We start from the raw sequence: 24,074 nt of genomic DNA, 5'->3' as shown, positions 1-24,074 counted from the left end.
CTGCATCATCTCACGAAGTCAGAAAAAGATAGTGTTCCTTGACACTTTTCTTAGACCTACCAGTGCTAACAAAAGTCTCCTACACTTCAAATAGTACTGCAGAGACCTTACAGGACACAAGAGCATCTTGTCTTCATCACCACCTGATGCCTCCCAGAGGGAGAGACTTTACCCTGTGGTTTGTGCAACCGGATTCTGAACCTTCGCCACAAACTCAGGCGTAAAACTAAAGGACACCTCTCTTATCCAGGAGCTTGGATGAGTAAGTGAGAGAGACCATACAACTCGCTCTCTTTGACGATACTAAGGTTTGCAAGAAGTCTTCAGTCAGATCCCTGTCTGATTACCAGTTCAAGGGCTCACACCGGATGTGCATAAAAGCTTTAAGGACCACGATGGGCAAGACTGCTAGAAGCTCCTCACGAGCATAGACTATTTCCAGGAGGATGAGAGATCTATGCCCTCCAGCCACAACTGAGATACGCTTCTCTCAGTGAAGGAAGACACTGAAATCCCCAATCTGCACTGTAGCTACTCCAACCAGAGAAATACTGACATCTCTCAAAGACTTCCAGAGGTATGCAGACATCTGTGCAATGCCTCACGAAAAGTCTTTTGCCCAAAAGAGATGCTGGACAGTTTCCACCGGTGAAAAGACGACTCCACAGACTGGTACCTCTGCCACTGTGGCTGACAGAGAAGAGTGGATCAGGGGGTACTTCTCCCAGGGTTGTGGTGGCCTATTTGGTAATATCCCTGACTGGTGATCGCCAGACTGGGGTTCCAGTCCCAATCAAACTTGTTAGACCTTTTAGTGGCTGCAACCTTACCATCCTCAGTAGCCATTGCCTGGCCCTCCCTAGTCCTAGTTTGAATGGAGAGGTGCTTGGGTGCTGATCATATCTATATATGGTCAGTATCTAGGGCATTGTCCTACTTGCTACAGCAATATCACTGTACCCTACCTCTGCCATTCATGAGCGTCATTTAAAACCTCGAATAGAAGAGCAAGAAGATCGGGATAACACTCAATGCGTGAAATATTGGGAGCCACCAGGGTCATCCTGATTCCTGGCTTACAGAGGAAAGGTGTAGACATCCAGGGGATCCTAGGGGTATTAGAAGGTGTCTTCGAACACTGCCCATGAGTCCGGAATGGGGGAGCAGTAGACGTGGAGCTTCCCCACACAGCAAGAGGTCTTTTGACTGGCCAGACAGTACTACATTGGATCCTCCTCTCTGGTTACGGTTCATTTTCCCTTTGCCTACATACACACTGAATAGTCTGGCATATTCTTTACATATTCTCCTCTATCCTCATACACCTGACAACACAGATTACCAAACAATTCTTCATCACCTAAGGGGTTACTGCACTGTAATTGTTCAGTGCCACTTTCCTCTTGGTAAGGGTAGAAGAGACTCTTTAGCTATGGTAAGCAGCTCTTCTAGGAGAAGGACACTCCAAAATCAAACCAATGTTCTCTAGTCTTGGGTAGTGCCATAGCCTCTGTACCATGGCCTTTCACTGTCTTGGGTTAGAGTTCTCTTGCTTGAGGGTACACTCGAGCACACTCTCCTATCTTATTTCTCTTCCTCTTGTTTTGTTAAAGTTTTTATAGTTTATATAGGAGATATTTATTGTTGTTACTCTTCTTAGAATATTTTATTTTCCTTTTTTCCTTTCCTCACTGAGCTATTTTCCCTGTTGGAGCCCCTGGGCTTATAGTATATTGCTTTTCCAACTAGTGTTGTAGCTTAGTAAGTAATAATAATAATAATAATAATAATAATAATAGAGACCACTCCGCTCTTATTGGATGTATCTGCTAAGACATTCCTCTTGCCAGGAATGTACCTTGCTATTAACTCTACATGAAACACCGCCCAGATGTGTATCTACTTCGTTAACTCCAGAGGGGCGTAAAACCTTGTCCCTTGCTTGTTAATGTTATGCCACAACCAAGAGCCTCCTAAAACATTCTTGGAATGCTTGCAGGCCTAGGAGGGTCACTCGTATTTCAAGAACGTTGATGTGCAGATGCTTGTCCTCCTTGGGTCACACTCCTGATACGACCAGGTCATCAAGGTGTGCACTCCACCCCTCCTTCAAGGCATCTGAGAACAGATGCAGATCCAGAGGTGAGAAGTCAAGTGGGACTTCCCTGGTGTGGTTCTTCTCATCAAGCCATCAGGCCATCACCAAATGAAACAAGAGGATCCTGTTGGCTAGCCAGAGATTCTTGAGGCAAGACTAAAGGGTTCTTTAGAGGAGACACCTGTGAGGAACAAGTTTCTTCAACAAGGACAGATGTCCGAGAATACGTTTCTATTGCTGAGTTGGGAAAACTAACTCGGAGAAGAATAGTCCCAAAACTTGCCTGAGTTTGCTGATGTGATTATCAATTTGAAATATTCTCTCTGCTGCTGAATCTGTAAGCATGCGCTGATACTTCACCCTCTGGTTGAGTAAGACATTTAACTTCTCCCAGTTTACCACAACCCCTAAATCGTGTCAAAGTGCAAAAAGAAGATCTCGATCCTGAAGCAACTGGCTCTCCGACAAAGCCCAAGCAGCTACCGTGGTGAACACCCAAGTGAACAAATGGGTACCCATACACAGTCCGAAAGACAGAGTCTTGAAGATGGTACACCGTACCATTGAGGAAGAAGTGGAGGTACTTTTGAATGGTCTGATGCATCCTTCAGCTATAATGATGGAAGACAGCAGCGAGACCTTAGTTTTTCAATCCTGAACTTCATTTGACAAACAAACTTGTTCAGCCGAGGAAGGTTGATAACCAGTCTCCAGCCTCTGTCACCTGGTTAAGAGCAAATTGCAAAACATTCAAGAAAATGAGGAAAATATCTACCCCTAGTTAACCAGTGAATAATAAATGGCAGCTGTTCAAAGGGAAACAAATATAGTAACAGTAGCCAAGAACTGAAACAACAAGGCACTATCAAAATACTTTCAGCAGGTGAAGAAAAGACGCCATTCTCTTTGTATACAGTGAACCCTCGCTACTTCGCGGTTCGACCATCGCGGATTCACCACTTCGCGGATTTTTTTCATAACCCATCTATATACATATTGGTAATAACAAAATCAACATACTGTACTGAATAATCAATATAATCGATGCAAAAACTAACCTATACACAGATGTGTACAGTAAATGCATTTGTTTCTTCATTATGATCAGAGAAACGTAAACAAAACATTGGTTGCCATTTTTTATCGTGCTTTTTGGCGTGTTTAGGAAACGCATGGTATAAAATCGCCTTTAGTATTTGTGCCTGTTTTAGTTTAGGGTACTGTAGTACATGCATTAAGTGTTCTGTATATTAAAGGGAAGGTTTTAAAAGTCTTTAATATACATGTTAAATAAATAGGTAAATATGGTGTCACTACTTCGCGGATTTTCACCTATCGCGGCCGGGTATGGAACCTATCTACCGCGATAAACGAGGGTTCACTGTACTCATTTTCACAACAGATAAATAGTAAATAATCTAACTCCACAATATACATACACAGTGCCATAAATTCCCATCAGGCTAGTTAAAAATATTCTTAAAATGTCAGAATAGCATGATAATAAAGACCAAAATTTTAACCCTTTTACCCCCAATGGACGTACTGGTACGTTTCACAAAACTCATCCCTTTACCCCCATGGATGTACTGGTACATCCTTGCAAAAAAACTGCTATTTACATTTTTTTTTGCATATTTTTGATAACTTTATGAGAAAATTCAGACATTTTCCAAAAGAATGAGACCAACCTGACCTCTCTATGATGAAAATTAAGGCTGTTAGAGCAATTTAAAAAATATATATTGCAAAATGAAAAAAAAAAAAAAAATGCCTGAGGGTTAAGGGTTGGAAAGTTCCAAATAGCCTGGGGCTAAAAGAGTTAACTTGATGGGTATTTGTAAAACAAGCATAATGTACCTATTACAATTCATGTATGAAAGCCTGATGAAATTAGTTCACTTACCTGAACTGCACTTGTTGAATAGGTAGTGAATTTCGAACAGCATTATAGATGTTTCGCAATTGTTCTTCTAGCTGGTTAAGATAGTCTTCACTGTCTGTCTGAACAACTAATTCTGTTATTTCTCTGACTAGTGCCGCACACCGGTATTGCAAAATACTTTTGCCCTCAAGTCGCATTTCTTGTTTTACCTGTTCGATGGTTACAAAAACATCTAAATTAAAATCAATAAAATGTAATTGTGTATCCTCAGGCAAACTGATTCTAAAAGATTAAACAGTAAAATAAACTTCAATAAGTATTCTACAATTTTACCATAAATTAAAAAAAATTTCTAACACATTAACATAAATTAAATGGTAGAATATTTCATAGTTCTAGAAAAAACTTCAAAGCTCAAGACAAGACCAAGTTGTAATACAGCATTTCATTAAGTAACAAATCCTTGATCAAATCAGCAAGGAATGGCTTTTAACCTCTGCCTAACAGTTATTATGGAATAAGAAATCTCTCTTAGAACTTAATTAATGTAAAAATGTGTAAAAATACCATAAAATCAAGTACTTAAAAAAACATAGTCACTATACACTTGACCAAATTCCCACTGATCAGTTACAATTTGCCAGACTTGTTGCTGAAACTAAATAGTGAATTTGAAATTGTATTACTCCCAAGAGAAATTTACAGCTAACAGTATGCCATACACAGTATAATATACCCAATACCAAATGTTTTCAACAGCGTTTCAACGCAACTACATTGATTTCAGTCCCCTTGTAGTGTTCCACTGGATCTCTTACTGTTGAAATGTCTAATTTCTTTAGTTTTGTCTTGTTACGCATAAAAAATGTATTAAAGAATAAATACATCCACCCAGCCCTTTGTGCCTATAAATAAGACTTGATGGTCTGTTCAAGATTTCTTTATGAAAACACCAAACCAAAATTTCAAATTTTTCAAACAAAAATTTAAGTAAAATTACCAGCAAAATCTGTGACCTTGAGCTCCAGCAAAGAACCTCAGACCAAGGACAAAATATGGCTGGCCTTAAGAGATGACAACTTTTAACCTGATTACAAATAAATCAACACAATAAGGTAATCCCTTTTCATACCACAGCTCTTCTGAGGAAAGGTGTTTTATATTTTTCCTACTTTAATCATTTTTTAATGAAATAGTCATTTGAGGGCTTATGAAATCTTAAATTCATTTCTGTATCTACTTCATGGTTTTTCAGCTATAGCATGGGGAGGGGGTGCTCGGAACGTATCACTCGCATTAGCCGAGGAATTACTATACAGCATAAGGATTTTATAATATACACAGTTATCAAGAGAGAAAGAGTGAATGAACGACTGAACTGACAGAGGGATAAACTGAAGTAATTATTATATGACATCCATATGTAACAAGTTCTAATGATGAGAAAATGACATTGATATACAAACAGGACAAGAAATAAAATCTACTTTGATTTATAATTAAAACCTGTCACATTGTATGTTCTTCTTGGCTTCTTCTAAGCTAGCAATCTTGACATAGATAGTGATATAGTATCAACGCATTCAAGCTGCACATATGGTGCCACATTGTACGGTTTGAGAAGTTCAGTCCTTCGATGGATTTGCCAAAGATTACCAAGAAAATTTTTTACCCTACTACTTTCAGCTCCTAACTCCTAAAGGAGCATTTATAAAATGTAAATCACAAAGCCAGTTACAACCTAAACCTTCAATATGTATGCAAATAAAATTTTCATTTTATGTGCAATACACAGTACAGTGCTACAAATTATACAACACTCACATCTAGTCTGGAAATAAAATCTTGAAGATTCACTGTAGACTAATGAACAATAGTGTGGTAAGGAGTGTACATATACATATTGGATAGAGATGTAATTTCAAACAACTGGAAAGTTTTTCTTTTGGATGACAACAGTAACGTATAATTGTTGAAATTCTCGTCTGATATGCTCTGAAAAAGTTGATTATGACAGAAAACTGCTCATTATTACATTATTAGAGTTCACCCGCAGCCGAGTCACATATTTTGTATACTCTTCATTCTATACATTCCAAAAAGGTTAACCAAAGAAACTGGAAAGGGGCCTGCTTCACCACAACCCCATTTCCCAAACCCTTAACTGTTGTAGTTGGAATTAAAGAGTATTCAAGATCCTTGCTGGGTAAATACTCAGTGGACCATCGATCATAGCAAATCCTTCCACTCACAATGAAAGGAGAAAGATGTCCTTATCTTTCAAGCCTTTTGCAAAATAAATCCCTAGCAGAAAAATAGAACAATTGACAGTGCCTTAAGTCCCACCCCAATCAGCAAACTAGTAACTATGGAAGTGACAACACTCATTACTCAACTTAGACTTGGCCGAGTTATAGCATCCATCTCGGACATTTGATTTTCCTTTCATTCATCTGTAATAAGAAAGTTAATTGAAAACCTCGGTTATTTCTATATCACTCAGGAGAAGGGTAGTATATCTTCCCTCCCTCCCAAAACACCACAGCCAAATATCTGAAAAAGAAATAGGATCATAAAATGACTAAAACCTTCCCTTAACTATTGTAAATCGTTGGTCTTCAATGAGACAGGATAGCATCACCCTCTTATTTCCCAATTACATTGTAGCTGACCTTATCATTTACCAAGACGATAAGTGTGGAAAAGACAGCCCATTAATGTGAGCCTACCAAGACTTCAAATACAAAAATATTTCCTATGGGAAGAATTCAACTGTAAATATTTACCAAGCAAGAAGATTTACCCCTTCCCTTCACTAGCATACAGATAATCAACCTTCAAGGGTAGGCAAGGGAAGGGGGTCATACTAGATAAGCCCTCTCCTCCACAACTCTGTAGCAGAACCTCTGGCTTAAAAGTCACTCGTGTGAAAGACGTTGCTAACCATATATGATTCAATTGTAACCCTGTCCCCTCCCACTCATACCCATATAAGATAAATCTCTATGTAAGGCTGAGGACAAACCTTCCTGAAAATCTACAGAGATCTTTGCTATACATTCTTTGGTTCTGGAACTCTAATCAAGTTCCTAAGCTTCACAAAATTGAAAAAAAAGCAACAATTACCTTGTACATGGCATTCTGAATATCAGAAGGAGTTGGGTTATATCGTCGATACATAGCAGGGGGTGGTTCACCCAGAGGAAATAACTCTTCCTCCACAAAAACTGCAATTGCAGCTTGCATCATCTTCACAGTGGATACCCCTTGTCTAGTAAGTTCATACATTTTCTGCAGAACTCTTGGATCCACCGGTTCTTTTGTTCTATATTTTGTATTCTGTAAAATAAAGAAATTATAGTTGGTTACATTGGTCTCAGTGCATGTATAGTTATCCCTAAGCATTTGGGGAAACAAGATATCAGTGAATGCAAAACATAAATTAGTAAGTACTGCTCTTATATAACATTACTAGACTTCCTATTTTCTTAATCAGTACAATTAAAGACAAACAGTATACAGTATATATCTTTATAAAAATAAATAAAAAACAATTTGTATTTTTCCTAGCTACATGAACCTGAGTCCTTTAAGATAGGGATAGGTCTTCAACAGCATTAGAATGGCCATTGTGTTGTTAATAAGGTAGTTGGGAAATGACTGTTTGTACAAAGGAAGAAGCCCTGTCAGGTGATTGAGGTGGAAAATTCAATCTAATGGACTTTGGTTTGTTATTGCTATGGAAAATGTAAATAAATTTCAAAATCAATTATTTGTTCTTACACATATACAAACCTTTCATCCTTTAAAATTAGGAGAAGCACTCACTGGTGGAAGGAAGTCCACTAGAACCAAACTAAAAAGTTCATTTCTTACCCGGAAGCCGTCCTTTCTGATCCCAAAAGGGAGCAGTTAATCATAGGAATGCAGATGTTAGAGCCTCAGCCAGTATTGGCTCAAAAGGAAACCAGTACTATCTACTTAGCAAGAAGATGGCATCAGCAGTGTCAAACCAGCCACATCAATAAAAAAAAGTTGGGTAAGACACAACACCCTTCCCCTTGCCAGAAGGATGGATAAAGATGCAAGAAAGATGCGCTGTCGTGTAACTCATTAGATATCCCTTCAAAAGAGGAACAAGAGACTTATGCCAAATGTGCAACCTCAGAGGGAAAGTATACCAAGTCTTGTGAGGGAGCTAGGAGTGCTACACAACTACTGTACTGAGCAGCCACCCCAGAGCCCAAGGTTAAGGGGTCCAAGGGTCTTGGGGCAACATCTGTAAGGTACACAGAGCCAATGGTGATCAAACACCTTCGGCTCCAAGTATGCTAACAAATAAAACAGAATACTACTGGAAGGGCTATAGTCAAACCAAAATGACTAGGAACATAAAATACATTTGGGAAGTTGCCCCTTTTCCCAGATTTCTTTCATGAATCTTATCCGGAGACCTAATGTTGTCAGCACACTGTAAATTAATTGTCAAATCAAGCAGAAAAAAGGAAAGGCATACGCATCCAGATTGTTCCAAGGTTGTTTAAAAAAAAAGGCCTTGAACATGTGCAATTATCTGGAACAGGGGAGCAGAACACCAGGTATTTTCTGTTTGGCTGTGTCGTAATCTCCAAGGAGCAAGATGCCTTTATGCGGTGAGTGGATATAAGGACCACTCCGAACCTACAACCTGCCAATTGGGACCGAGTATATCTGCTACTACATTCTTTTTGCCTTTGACCGCTCTACAATACTGTCCACTGCTCAGATGTGCACCTGCTTCGTCAAATCACAAAGACTGTACAGTGGTACCTCTACATACGAATCTAATCCGTTCCGGAACCATCTTCGGATGTAGAAAATGTTCGGATGTAGAAACGAATTTTCCCATAAGAATACATTGAAATAGGATTAATCTGTGGTTGAGCCCAAAAACCTATGATAACTTCTTAATAAACTACTACACATAATTTTCCCATGAGAATAATGAACACTAAATTAGATAATAGACATGTAAATAAGAAGAATAGACATGTAAATAAGAAGAATTAGCAAAAAATGATAAATATGAAACGGGTTTTTAGCGTCACTTTACATTAGAAACTCCAGCGCAGGTGTTGTTAGTCTTGCTACGCAGAGAGGAGACGGACGGGCGGCGAGGAGGTAGAGAGGTTAACTACGATAAACGTACACTACCGAAACTTATTCTAACTTACACTAAGTGAATTTTAACATAACTTAGCTTATTTTTTTTTTTTATTTTTATATTTTATATTTTTCTTTTATATTTTCTTTTTTTCTTTTTGATGATTACGTAATTTTAATCACTTTCACTCTCTACATTTAAAATTGACTGAATTTCTTTTGCTTCACTCTTTTCCATTTTCTTTGTTTCACTTTCTTCCGCTTCACTCTTTGCCGTTTTCTTCGAATCACTTACATCCTCTTCATCGCGAGTTTGCTTCGCAGTTTTTTTAAAGAAAGTATCGATAGATAATTGCTTGGTACGGCTTTTCAGAATGTTTCGAAAGTGAGTTAGGCAAACATCATCGAATTGAGAAACTACACGACAAACCTGCAATTTCTTTGGATGGTATTTGTCGATGAAGTCGACCACGTCTTGATATTTTCCTAACACCTCTTTTATTTGCGCCGAACCTAACACATGTTCTACCTCCTCGCTCCCTTCCTCGTCATCACTCATGTGCTCCGACATAGCATGGAGTTCCTTGAGCTCATCAGTGGTAAGTTCGTCGTGATGTTCGGTGACGAGTTCCGTAACGTCATCTGCGTTGACCTCCAGACCCATGGACTTGCCAAGGGAGAGGATTTCCTCTACGGTTTCCGCTGCACCGACCACGGGATCAGGTTCGGGGTCAAAACCTTCAAAATCTCGGGAAGAAACTGCATCAGGCCACAGCTTCTTCCAGGCAGAATTGAGGGTCCGTCGAGTTAATCCCACCCAAGCCTGATCTATGATCTTCAAGCAGTGCATGATGTTGAAGTGGCCCCTCCAAAATTCACGCAAAGTTAAGTTGGTGCTTTGCGTGACATTAAAGCACTGCTTAAATAAGTGCTTGGTGTACAGCTTCTTAAAATTAGAGATGACTTGCTGGTCCATGGGCTGGAGGATAGAGGTGGTATTCGGTGGAAGATACAGCACCTTTATGAACTTGAATTCATCGAAGATATCATCTTCAATTCATATCCACTCTAGCCGCTAACTCATTTCTTACACCCGTTCTCACCCTCACCACCTCGTTCCTGACCCTATCTACTCGAGATACACCAGCCATACTCCTCAGACACTTCATCTCAAACACATTCAATTTCTGTCTCTCCATCACTTTCATTCCCCACAACTCCGATCCATACATCACAGTTGGTACAATCACTTTCTCATATAGAACTCTCTTTACATTCATGCCCAACCCTCTATTTTTTACTACTCCCTTAACTGCCCCCAACACTTTGCAACCTTCATTCACTCTCTGATGTACATCTGCTTCCACTCCACCATTTGCTGCAACATGTTGAGAGAATGGAGAATGGCTGTCTGCTAAAGAAGGTGATGAATGCAAGAGTTGATGGGAGAAGTACAAGAGGAAGGCCAAGGTTTGGGTGGATGGATGGTGTGAAGAAAGCTCTGGGTGATAGGAGGATAGATGTGAGAGGCAAGAGAGCGTGCTAGAAATAGGAATGAATGGCGAGCGATTGTGACGCATTTCCGGTAGGCCCTGCTGCTTCCTCCGGTGCCTTAGATGACCGCGGAGGTAGCAGCAGTAGGGGACTCAGCAGTATGAAGCTTCATCTGTGGTGGAAATGTGGGAGGTTGGGCTGTGGCACCCTAGCAGTACCAGCTGAACTCGGCTGAGTCCCTGGTTAGGCTGGAGGAACATAGAGAGTAGAGGTCCCCTTTTTTGTTTTGGTCTTGTTGATGTCGGCTACCCCCCAAAATTGGGGGAAGTGCCTTTGGTATATGGATGGATGGATCATCTTCAAGTCCGGGGGGGGGTGAGCGGGTGCATTGTCAAGGCATAGCAGGCACTTTAAAGGCAATTTCTGTTCATGAAGATACTTCTTCGCAGAAGGGCCAAAAACTTGGTTAACCCATTGCACAAAGAAATGCCTAGTGACCCAGGCCTTCGAGTTGGATTGCCAGAAAACATGAAGCTGATCCTTATCGACGTTGTGTGCTTTAAAGGCCCTAGGGTTCTCTGAATGGTAAACCAGTAAGGGCTTGACTTTAAAGTCCCGCTAGCGTTGGCACATAGGGCAAGAGTCAACCGATCTTTCATTGGCTTATGCCCAGGCAATTTCTTCTCTTCGGCAGTGATGTAGGTTCGACTCGGCATCTTCTTCCAAAACAGCCCGGTTTAATCACAATTAAACACCTGCTGCTCTACGTAGCCTTCTTCCTGCACGATCTTTACAAGTTCTTGACAAAGTCAGCTGCAGCCTTTGTGTCCTCACTAGCAGCCTCTCCGTGGCGAACAACTGAATAAATCCCGGACCGTTTCTTAAATTTCTCTAACCAGCCACGAGATGCCTTGAAATCATCTGAGGAAGGCTCGGTTGAACTCTCCCCAGCATCACCCCCAGAGCTCTCCTCCTTCAAGTCTGTAAAGATGGCGTGCGCCTTCTCGCAGATAACGGTCTCGGTGATGGTGTCGCCAACGATCTCTCTATCCTTAATCCACACTAGTAGAAGTCGTTCCATCTCTTCTATGATAGGGGTATGGCGTTTGGAAATTATGGTGATCCCCTTAGAAGGTTTCACTGCTTTAATAGCTTCCTTCTGTTTAAGGATTGTCGAGATCGTCGACATATTACGGCCATACTGTTTAGCAAGTTCACTCACGCGGACGCCACGCTCATGTTTTTCAATAATTTCCTGCTTAATTTCTAAAGAAAGCATTTCCTTCTTCCTTTTCTCACCACTACCACTACCACTGGCAAAACTAAGCCTTTTAGGACCCATGATTTATGTAAATTACCGTTAAAGGATGCACGTAAAAAATCACGATTAAAACAGAGTTAATAGCAGAACGCACAGAGCACAACCGCAAGAAGCCGAAGAGAACAGAGGACTGACCCAAGACTCGCTAATTGAGCGTCCCTCCGAGGTCGATGTGCTGCCTTCTATCGGCAGAAATAAAAAACACTTCAGCCGCTATGAGCACCGACTACGCGTACGAGTATTGTTTACTTCGGGTGTCGAAAAAACATTCGGGTGTAGAGTCGGAACGTGTTCGAATTGTACTTCGCGTGTCGAAAAATTCGGATACAACCGTACGATGAAAATTGCTTACTTCGTGTGTCGAAATAAAATTCGGGTGTAGAGTCAAAAATTTGCTCGAATTTTACTTCGGATGTTGGAAAATTCGGATGCAGATACGTTCGGATATAGAGGTTCCACTGTACTATACAAGATAATCCCTCCTTGCTTGTAGTTCTTCATCAGCATTAATGAGTGCCCTATCAAACTCGCTTGTAATGCCAGGAACGCTGCTCGCACATACAACTGACTGATATGCAGGTGTTTTTCCTCTAAGACCTCAAACTTGAAATGGCTTGGTTCTCCAAGTGTGTGGCACCCCACCCCTCCATAGATCCCTCTGATAACAGGAGCCTCTCTGGAGGTAGGGAGCCGAGTAAAACTCCACTGGTGAGATTTTCATCATTCAGCTACCATGAAAGATTGTCCCATACCTCCTACTCCACTGGAACAAGGTAGGATAGGATCCTGACCACACTAGACACCACTGTAGTGATCACTGATGGAGACGCCCATGAGGAACAATTTTCTCTGATGAACACAAGATACTGCCACAGTTGAGAAAAAGTTCTCATACTAATAATAACAATAATAATAATAATGAGAATTTAAGAATGGTTTTGCTACCTCTGAGCCTGCTGAGGGAAGATTCTCTTCCCACTAATGCCAGGTCTATCAGCATCCGACGGCACTTCATTCCCTGATTGGGCGTGAGACAATACTTTTCCAAATTTACCATGACCCCCAGATTAATATTAAGGGAAAGTAGTTAATCTGGATTCTGAAGCAACAGCACCTTGGAAGAGGCAAAGACCTAATAGTCTTCAATATACTACATCTTGACACACATCCCGTTCATGTGGGCCAAAGGCGAGACCAGGGTGAATACTCCCATATTCAACTGGTACACTTCTCCCTCAAGGATGAAGCCAAAGTACTTTCTGGAAAACTTCTGCTAAAGCCAGAGCTTTCAGAAATTTTAAGGGCCAACCCTGGAATGTCAAAGGTATGAAAGTGAAGGGAGGTCGTAGATCTTTAAAAGGTAGGCAGTATCCGACCCAAGGGACTTCTATTACCAAATGCTCAGTTCTATGTTGCTGCAACATTGCCCAATGGCATGCCAGGCATCCCCTACTTGCAACAGCTAAAGGAGGGGACTACCAACTTCAGTGTCACCTTCCTACCTACTTATCCCTACTGGCCCTCTAGAACTAGAATTTTCTAAAGGAAGAAGCAACTGGAGGTCCCAATCGAGCTTTGGAGGCAACTGGAGCTTTCATCAAAACTAATCTTGACCAAAGGTCTCGCTGCAGCTAACTTTGAATGGCCTGGATCCCTGAAGGTAATTGCATGGTGGATGAGGGAATCAGCTTGCGTTCCTTCACATTTTCCCAGTTGCCTTCATGTCATTTTGAAGAAAGAGAAATACAGTCTCCAGTTCCAGGGCATTCCTCAACACCGACATCACCTCCAGTCCAACTTCTCCAGTTGGCCCATTGGTTAGACAACATGTATGCCATGAAGGACACCACAGGAAAGAACTGATGACATGATCACACTTCCTACCTCAAAAATGAGTGGAAGCATCTCTAGTGACCCAAGAGTCAGAGGGAGAACAATCACAAAGTGCTTGAGTATGTATTACCAATCTCAATGAGAACAATCACAAGGAAACAGAGGATTGTATTTCTGATCTTGCTCATGCAAGGGAATATCTCATTGCTTGTAAAAAAAAAAGGAGGCCTATCACTCGTTCTCTTCTTTTTGTTTTCAAAGTCTCTCCCTTCAGTACCAAAGTATTATAGGGAGAAAAACAGAATTGTACCTTGAGTGTCCAGGAGAAAGCAGAAGAGAGGGCTAAAACCTTCCATCCTGTCAGAGTGTTTGTGCTTGGTCACGAACAAGATCGATCACCAGTAACAGGCATGTACTCTCCTGTACCATGCAAAGAGGCACCCTCCCTGGTACGGTCTCTCTCTAGCATAAGAAGGAAGCGATCAGTAAGAGTCTCAAGCAACTCCTTTCGATCTCTCATACTGCTTCATCAATAATGACTTCTTAAAAGCAGCAGTGTCAGAAGAATCAGATGAAAAAAAGGTTGACTAGGAGGTAAAAGAGAAGAAGCACCCACAAGTCTTCTTCTAGCCAGCTTTCTATGAGGTCAAGGTCTTGGAGACCATTGACAACATTCCTACACAAAAGGAGGCCACAGGGGCTTCTTCAACAGCAGATCAGGCCACACCAGCAGGTGCCACACCCCCTATTGCCTCCACAGATGTTGCAGGAGAGGGGATAGTCTCAGCAGGGAAAGCCTCAAATCCTGGTGGTGGCCAACAAATTCAGCAGCTTTCCTGCCATAGGATCACCAGCGTTCCCCATGGAAGGCCAAAACTTCCTTACCTCCAGGTTGCCGTCATTGTCAGTCTGCGCAGCTAAAGGAAGCCATCAAGGAAAAGGCAGAGGAGTATAACCTTAATGAGAAAAGGTGATATTTCTCCTTTCCTTTAAGATTGGCCTTAGGTCAGGCCAAGGTCTGCTCTCGCCCATAAATTCCTCCAGAGGACCCAGCCGTTGAGGGAACCTGAGAAAGACAGCAAGTCAAGAAACACTGGAAGAAAAGGAGCTAGAAAGTGTCCTTATTAGCTTTCATCTTTTTTTGGGGAGCAAACTGCACTCACTGCTGAAGAACCCATGACTTGCACTCACCACATAGGGATGACTGCGAAACCGTCATGTACCTTGCACAAAGCTAATAAGAGGTCAATAGCAGGTTTGAACATAAACCTGCCACACTTTTCACTGGGCTTACCTAGACATAGCTGCATGTTTTTATACTTTTCCATTTATTCTAGAAAGAGAAAAATAAATAATTTAAATACAGTAGTCAAAAATTTTGAGAGGCAGCTAGAGCAAGTCCTTACTGCTTACTGTCAAATTCAAAACTGGTAGTCTTGCTGACTGATAGCTATGCAGGGCTTCCCAGACACTGCCTCTAAATAGTATGATTGTCACAGCGATCAAGAGTGAAGTGTGGATTGAGCCTCAGGCTCCAACGCACCTACCCAGAGCATGTGGGAGCAGGAAAACCATACAATGTTGTCAAACCCACATGATTTCCTTAATTTTAGTTTATCAAAATAGCAATGTTGTGAAACCATATGAATGACGAGGGTTTGTGTTCACGTAGGAACAAACATATTTAAGAGCAATCATCTTTATGAAACAGTAATGTATAAAAAAGAAATATTGTAAAATAGAATTCTTAAACTAATAGGTAGTACTGTAAGAACATTGAATCCTTAATAAAAATTCACAAATATACAAGAAAATAAACCCATATCTATTGAGGATTCTAGATATAACAAGTAGTAACATTGTTATGAGATATCAGTTATACAACTGTGAGATATCACTGTTAATCTCATACTAAAGCAGACAGCGTTAGAGAAAGATATGGTGACTAGTGCCTGAATCTCAAATACTGAGACACTAGGAATATTTTGGATAGGACAAGGAACAGCTGATAAGAAAAGTAGCAGGAAGGAGCTCTAAAGGAAAATACAGTATTGGAAAAAGAACATTAATGAAGAGCACAACTAGATGTGAATTTGAGGAAGAAAGTAAACAAGACAATGGACAGGGGTGGACCAATTTCATATCTAACCTTGAAAAATTAATATCTAACTCAAAATATTAATGATGAAGATGATGACAATATTGATTGTCCTTATTGTCAAACAGTATGATTATCAGTCTGGTTTACCTTAGGACGTTTCTTTTTCTTTACCACAGAAACTGGTTCAGCAGGGACAGAGTTTGAAACTGCATTTTCTGTAACCTGAGCACATGCTTCTTCCTTCACCTGAAAATCAAAACAGTGTAGCTGTAGCAGCAGAGAAATCAACCATATCATCATCATCATCATAACACACATTTACATAAAGTTCCTTATTGGATTGTTTATGGATCTTAATGTAAGTTTATTTTACAGGAGGTTGTGAAGTTAACTTATGGCGCCTTGATCTTCTCCCCTAACTTATGTCACATACAGCTATCTAAATGTGCTTCCATTGATTAACTCAGCTAGGTGAACACATTGTACTGTAGCATTCTTGGTTCCTTATTTCTCTTACCACAAATCTATCAATCATAGAGTCCTTATTTACAGTTTGAATATTTTCAGACACATTGTTTCATCCTGCAATAACAAGAAGTCAAGCAGCTAAAAGCTTCTTATCTAAGCACGAATACTTTGAACCTCAGGTAGTTATTAACCATTCTTCTCCTTCTTTTGTATATCTCTAAAACATTTTGAAAGGCTTTCATTACTTTTGAAGTTTTGAAAGAATTAAAAACTTTTGCATAGTCTATAAATGCCCTACATAGTGGTATGTCATATTCAGTTGCTTTTCCAGTAATTGGTTTATAACATGAATATAGTCAATTGTTGAATACTGCTTCTAAAACCTCCCTGCTCTTTTGATTGATTAAAGTTCTATTCGGCCTAATATGATCTTTGTAAATATTCTATAAAACAAGAAGAGTAAACTTATTGGGCAGTAATTTTTTAAGTCTTACGTGACTCCCATTTTGTGAAACATGTTAAAAATTTTCCAAGTTATAGGCATAGAGCATTCTAGCAAACATTTTGTGTAAAGTTCAGTGAGTAGTTACTATTATATCATGAAATCTCCATCTATTATTAAATCAATTGTTATGCCATCTTCCCTTGTTGCTTTGCCTCTTTTCATGACTTTTAATGCCTTATTTACTTCTCCTACAGTTATATTTGGTACCTGCTCATCTGTTTCATTATTTATATTGGCAAAGTTATTTTCTATATTAGTACCGTAAAGCATTATATAGAAATCCTCTGCAATTTTTATCACTTCATCTCTTTTGTTGATAACATTTTAATTTTCATTCTTTAAAGCAATTATCTATTGGTGCCCTGTTTCATGTCTTCTTTTCATCAACACAATGCTTCCTCTCTTCTTTAGTTTCCTTAGTGTTATTATTATTATTATTGTTATTATTATTATTATTATTATTATTATTATTATTATTATTATTATTATTATTATTATTATTATTATTATTATTAGCTAAGCTACAACTCCAGTTGGAAAAGCAAGATGCTATAAGCCCAAGGGCTCCAACAGGGAAAAATAGTTACAGTGCCTCATGAAAAATCTATTATCATACCATGATCAACCAGATTATGAAACCTCAAATGAATCAAGTCTAGCATATTTGGGTTTCCTTTAACCCTGGACAGGTAAGGTGGGTCGTACGCGACCCCTACAGCATGTTCAAAACCTGTTTTTTCCCCATAAATCATCAGCTGTCTCGAATATGGAACTGATCGACCTGCAAGGGGTGACTAGTCTACATGCCATTGTCTGCTTTAGGACTGATTTTCATCTAACTTACCTCCTTCCCTGTTTTTTTACCCCCCCCCCAGGGGTCGACTTCGACCCTAAAATACCTTTATAGGGGTAAGTGATCAAACAGCAAAGTTATTACATACTGTAATTATAAATTGTCGAACAGTGTTGATACTTGTTTGGTTCTTTATAGTTGGAAAGTGTGAGTGGATGGTGTGTCTACCACTTGCATGACATTGGTTTTGGCTTAGATGCCATATATTGCCATGAGGTCCATTTTCCCTCAAATGCTAATTTCGGAATTTTTTTTATTTTTTTGCAAATTTCTGATTTTTTTCTATTTATTTTGAATTTATCTTCAATAATGGCCAGCAGGCAGTATTCCCTCGGCATGGATGTCATCAACACACTTCTAATGGAGTTAAAAAGAGATGTTGATGATAATATGGAGCTTGCAACCTCATGTGTTTGATATTTATTTCTCTGATAATTTCTCCTTCGTATTTGTCAATATTTTTCTTATGCGTATTAGGTACTTGAAATTGATTTATTTAGTGTTTTATTATTATTATTATTATTATTATTATTATTATTATTATTAATATAGATCATAGTTTATGTATATATATAATAATTTGATATTATTTTACTTTTATTGGTCAGCAGTTTCTTATTTTAATTTCATTTTACTTTGATTGGCTACCGATTTGCTATTTGATATCCTTTTACTTTTATTAGTTACTAATTCTATTTTCTCTTGCTGTAAGTATGGTATCAATTTTGTGTTGGTCACATCAAGCTTCCTGAAAGGACTCACTGTCATAGCTGCCCACCTAAGACTGACCACATGACACACACCACTTGTTTGAGGAGCAGGAAGCCTGTTTGTCTATAGCTTCAAACTCTATATATTCTTGTTCTGTATAGAATTTGTGATATTTTGGTATATTTTAATGCATAAATATCAAAAATTTTAAGTAATTTTTATTTTTCCTAACATACTTACCGAGAACTACTTTCTTAGGAGTTACTGGTAATCTCCTCTCTACCGACCAGAGTTTTGCGTAGATTACCCCCCCCACCCCGCTTTCTAAGGAGGCCTACCCCCGGCATTAAAGAATGTGCCCCGAGGGTAGGATTATCGTAGGTCGCTGCCCGGCTGGGTCAACTCATCAGTAAGTTCTATTGAATTAGCACAATGCTAGCAAGGGAAGAGAGGCACTCGGGGAAGGAAGGGAGGGCCATTACCCGAAAGTAGTTCTCGGTAAGTATGTTAGGAAAAATAAAAATTACTTAAAATTTTTTATTTGTTCCAACACGAATACTTAACTCGAACTACTTTCTTAGGAGACTTACACTTTAGGAGGCGGGAGTGCTATTCTGACCCCTTGACCCAGGACGTGGAGGCCAGGAGGCCCCGGGATAACGGGACCTACTAGAAAGCGGATGCGAGGGTAACTACACAAAAGTTCACGTTAGTGTCTAAGTACTCACCCTTTGAAAAACTTCTTCTGACGTTCCTTCCAGTAGCGTAGTCGTGAAGAATGTGTTATCCTATGGTATCAGTCGGTATTCCCCGAAGAGGCAAGGAAGCAATTGGGTAGGAGGTAGGAAACCGCACTTGTGCCTACCGGTTGCTAGCCTTGATCGCGCCTGGGGCTTTTACCGTTACACCGCTTGGAGGGCGGAGATGACTGTTCCAATGGAGAACCCGTCTAAGGACTTCCTCGAGTAGTCCTTGAGGTAATGGGCAGTAAAGGTTGACTGGTTCGACCAAGTACCTGCTCGCAGGATCTGCCCTACTGCCATGTTTTTCTCAAAGGCTAAGGAGGTGCTCAGGCCCCTGATGTCATGAGGCCAGGGGGTGCCTGGCACTGCTATGCCATCTTCCTTGTAGGCTCTGGCAATAACTTGTCTTAACCAGAAGGAAATGGTGTTCTTGGAAACTTGTTTCTTATTAATACCTGTGGAAACGAAGAGGCTCTTGATGCCTGGTCGGAGATGAGCTGTTCTTTCCAGGTATTTTCTAATTGTTCGTACAGGGCATAATTTTAAATCTTCTGCATTACCTGTCTTAGGGATGGCAGGAATTGAGAAACCCTCGAACTTCGGATCCCAGACTGCTGGGTTCTGAGTCTTGGCCACAAAAGAAGGCACGAACATGAAGGATACTTCTTCCCACCCCTTTGAATGAGAAACGTCGTATGACAGACCATGGATCTCTCCCACTCTCTTAGCGGACGCCAAGGCCAGCAAGAAGACAGCCTTGAGGGCGAGATCTCTGTCTACGATATCCTTCAAGGGTTCAAAGGGGGGACGACACAGCATCTTCAGGACCTTGGCTAAGTCCCACTGGGGCACCCTACTCGCCTGTGGGGCGCAGGACTGCTCGAAACTCTTGACAAGCATCGCTATGTGTCTCGAGGCCCCCAGGTCGATGCCCTTCAGGAGGAAGACTTAGCCTAAGGCGGCCCGAACTCCTTTTATGGCTGGAATTGACATTCCCACCTTGTGCCTAAGAAATACCAGAAAATCTGCTATGTCTGGGACAGAGGCCTTAAGAGGTCTAACGTGCCTCTCAGAGCACCACTTCGTGAAGGAGGCCCATTTTGCCTGGTAGACCGCGGCTGACGACTTTCTCAGGTATAGAGACATTCTCTTAGCCATAGAGGAAGAATATCCTTCTTTCTTCAGGAGCCGCTCGATAGTCTCCAGGCGTGAAGACGTAGGGAGAGTGGGTTGTTGTGGAGCCTGAGAAAATGAGGCTGATGCAGAAGGTCTGACCTGGTGGGCAGAGGCCACGGCGGTTGACTCGATAGGTCTTTTAGGTCCGCGAACCACTCTCTCTCCGGCCACCAGGGCGCTACCAAAGTCATCTTTAGGTTTTGGGCTGTCCTTACTCTGTTGAGCACTTGTCTTATCAACGTGAAAGGGGGAAAAGCGTACACATCCAGATTGTCCCACTTGTGCTGAAAGGCGTCTTCTAAGGCTGCTTTCGGGTCTGGTACAGGGGAGCAATAGACTGGGAGTTGGCCGGTGAGTTTTGTTGCAAAGAGGTCCATCACCGGGGAACCCCAGCGTTGGATGATGAGCTTGGCTACTTCTGGGAGAAGGGACCATTCTGTCCCTACTATCTGGACCATTCTGTCCCTACTATCTGGCCCATTCTGCTGAGGCCGTCGGCCAAAACGTTTTTCTTCCCGGGAATGAACCTTGCTAACATCACCACTTGATTTTCTTCTGCCCAATCTAGAATCTCTATGGTGAGATCGCACAACTCCTTCGATTTCAAGCCTCCCTGTTTCTTTATATATGCCACTACCGTGGCGTTGTCGCACATCAACGCCACGGTGTTTCCCTTTAGCACACTTGCGAAATGTAGGCACGCCTTCTGGACTGCTTTCAACTCCAGGACATTGATGTGGAGTTGCCTCTCCCCTTCCAACCAGGTCCCTTGTGACGTTTCGTCGAGGAGATGGGCTCCCCATCCCTGGTTGGAGGCGTCTGTGAACAGTAGTAACTCGGGTGGGCCGGTCCCGAAGGGCATCCCCTTGAGTGAGTTCGACCGGCAATGCCACCATTCCAGGGAGAGTCTCGTGTTTGGTAGGACTGGGATTAGTACCTGTTGCGAGTCCAGCTGGCACCAGAGGTTCTTCAGGTTCCATTGTATGGATCTGAGCCTTACCCTCCCTTGGGGAACTAGTTTCTCCAATGAGACCAGGTGACCTATCAGCCTCTGCCAGTCTTTCGCTCTCCTGGGGCGCTCTGACAGGAACGGCTGAATGATGTGCCTGAGGTTTCTTATCCTGTCCTCCGAAGGGAATGCTTTTCCCTGAATGGTATCTAATGTCATTCCCAAGTAGTTCATTCTGGTGGATGGGGATAGATTTGACTTCTTCGGGTTGATTACGATGCCCAGATCCTTGCAAAACTGGAGGAGACTTCTCCCTTGTTCCTCCAAGAGGACCTTTGAGGCGGAAAGAAGCAACCAGTCGTCCAGGTATCTGATGAGGCGAATGCCTCGTTCGTGAGCCCACACTGAGACAGTCGTGAAGACTCTCATGAACACCTGGGGCGCTGTTGACAGACCGAAGCAAAGGGTCCTCAATTGCAGGATCTGGGAACCCCATTTCACCCGGAGGAACTTTCGACTCGAGGGGTGGACCGGAATTTGGAAGTAAGCGTCCTTGAGGTCTATGGTCATCATATAATCTTTCTCCCTCAAGGACAGCAGGACTGACTTCGGAGTGTCCATTTTGAAGTCCGTCTTCTTGACGAACTTGTTGAGAGCTGACAGATCTATAACCGGTCTCCACCCCCCGGTCGCTTTCTCTACCAGGAACAGGCGACTGTAGAAACCTGGCCCTGGGAGAAGAACTTCTTCCATGGCGCCCTTCTCTAACATGAAGGATACCTCCTCTTGAAGGGCGGTCCTCTTTAACGGGTCTTTGGGAGCTGGCCATTCCGTCCGGCTGGCCGGAATAAGAGGGGGTGGTTCTGTTAAGAACGGAAGTCTGTAGCCCTCCTTGAGTACGGACACAGTCCAAGGCTCTGCTCCTTGAGCCTTCCATGCTTGCCAATGACGTCTGAGGCATCCCCCAACCCGAGGCTTGGGCGGGGATAGGGGGCCTCCCACTCTATCTTCTTCTGGAGGAGCGGCCTGATCTGCCTCTCCTAGAGGTGGAGTAACCCGACCTGAAGGAGCTTGAGGGCGCTGGAGCTCCCCTGCGGGGGGGCTGAGGCGTTGCGGCCCAGGAAGAAGAAGGGGCCTCTCTCCTCGTAGTGCTGGTAGAGGCTTGGGGCGTCGCGGCACTATCCGAGACGGACCTCTTGTAGGGCAGTCTCCTAGAGGCTGTAGGTCTGGGGATGTTAGCCTCCTTCTTCTTCGAGACCTTCTCCATGATGGCCTCTAGTTCCTTCAGGGGAAACAAAGACTCTCCCCACAAGGGTAAGCTCCGAATGGCCCGCGCCTCCCTGTCTGGCACCTTCCGAGACACCTTCGCCAGTACAGTGTCTCTCTTCCAGAGTACCTAGTTAGCCGTCAGTGCGAGCGACTGGTATGTCAAAAACTTAAGGGTTTTACCCACAGAGGTAATGAGGTCTCTCAGGAGGCCTTGCTGGTCAGGGTCCGCGGGGTCGAAGGAGGCTTGTACACCTACCAAAGTGGAAGCCCACCAGTCCAGCCAAGAGGAGACGTTCACCAAGTCCCTCGACATTTCCTCCATCATGGAGGCTTCTGCTGGCGAGAAACAGACCGGGGCCGAAGACGCTCTATCATCTGAGACGCCCTGACTCAGGATGTCGACGGCTGACTCCACCTTACAGGGACCTGGGCGTCGTCCCGCTGGCACATAGACCTTGCCTTGGGTTCTGAGGCCCTGGAGCAATTTCGAGGAACTCTGGGTTTTGGGGGCCTCGGCATTGCTGGCCACTACCTTGTCGACATACTCCTGCCCTAGGACTAGATCTCGGGCTAGAGGAAGTGCTAGGGACGTCTTAGGTTGGGAGGGAGTCTGCATGATCCTCAATAGGCTCGACCTCCAGTAATCTTCGTCCGTAGCTGTAGGTTCCTCTATTTTGTGGTGCCTTCTGATAAGGCCAACCACTCTCCTATAGGCGGAATCCTCCGTCGGGGAACCCTCCCCTCCGTCAGCCGAGGTCTCGGCTTGGGGCCGGGGAGCTGGGTTACCGGCCACGCCAACTGGATGTCTAGCTCTTGGTGCCAGGGGCGTCGTCCTGCCGAGGTACTGGATCTCATCCGCGGGTATGTCCGCACCAGGGGCCTGGGTTAACGCAGGCATCGCTGGTTCAGCAGGGACTCTCGTTCGCCCTAGGGCTCTGGGTGCCGAGGACGCGGTTCCCGTGGGCTGACCCGACAGCAGGAACCGTTCCTTCCGACCCGAAGGCCGCACCAGCTGGGCTGGTTCGGCCAGGCCACCTGACGAGAAGCGCGTTTCCCCCCGCTGGGCGGGGTGAACCGGAGGCTTCGAGGACTTATGCCTTCTAGCGAGATCCTTCCTGCGAGCTAGGTCGCGCGGGTCAAGGTTGTGCTTAGAGGACGGCAACCTTGGCGACCGCTCTCTGGACCGGCGGTCCGGGGAACAAAGCACCTTTGAGTCTCCAGATACGTAGATCCAGGCGCCATCAGGAGATCTACTCCTCCTGTACTTACGCCCTGGGGAGCGGGAGCGCTTGCTGCTATACCGGGAACGTGACCACGAACGGGAACGTTCGCTCCAGGACCGTTCCCTCCGACGACGGCGTTTTACCCTGACTTCTTCCTCTGAGGAGGAATAAACGTCCGATGAACCCGACGACACTGTGTTTACCGGATGTCGGCTGGTAGCGGGGACTGCGGGGGACTTCTTCGGGCGTTGAACGCCAGAGGTCGAGGGCTGGAGGAAGTCTTCTGGGACTTCCGTGAGGGGG

At 42.9% G+C, this 24,074-nt stretch overlaps 1 protein-coding gene across 1 annotated transcript in view; it reads right to left on the bottom strand.

The window, feature by feature from the left end:
• Nucleotides 1–24,074, bottom strand: part of LOC137641398 (uncharacterized) — a 58,398-nt gene that overhangs the window by 12,688 nt on the left and 21,636 nt on the right. Inside the window, exons 5-7 of the mRNA XM_068373920.1 lie at nt 16,022–16,120; nt 7,110–7,322; nt 4,005–4,192 (exon numbers count right to left, since the gene is read on the bottom strand). Coding sequence (XP_068230021.1) covers nt 4,005–4,192; nt 7,110–7,322; nt 16,022–16,120 — 500 coding nt within the window. The remainder of the gene's footprint in view (nt 1–4,004; nt 4,193–7,109; nt 7,323–16,021; nt 16,121–24,074) is intronic.

This window comes from Palaemon carinicauda, chromosome 5 (genome assembly GCF_036898095.1).
Source record: "Palaemon carinicauda isolate YSFRI2023 chromosome 5, ASM3689809v2, whole genome shotgun sequence".
Lineage (NCBI taxonomy): Eukaryota > Metazoa > Arthropoda > Malacostraca > Decapoda > Palaemonidae > Palaemon > Palaemon carinicauda.
This window is presented reverse-complemented; position numbering and strand designations above follow the sequence as displayed.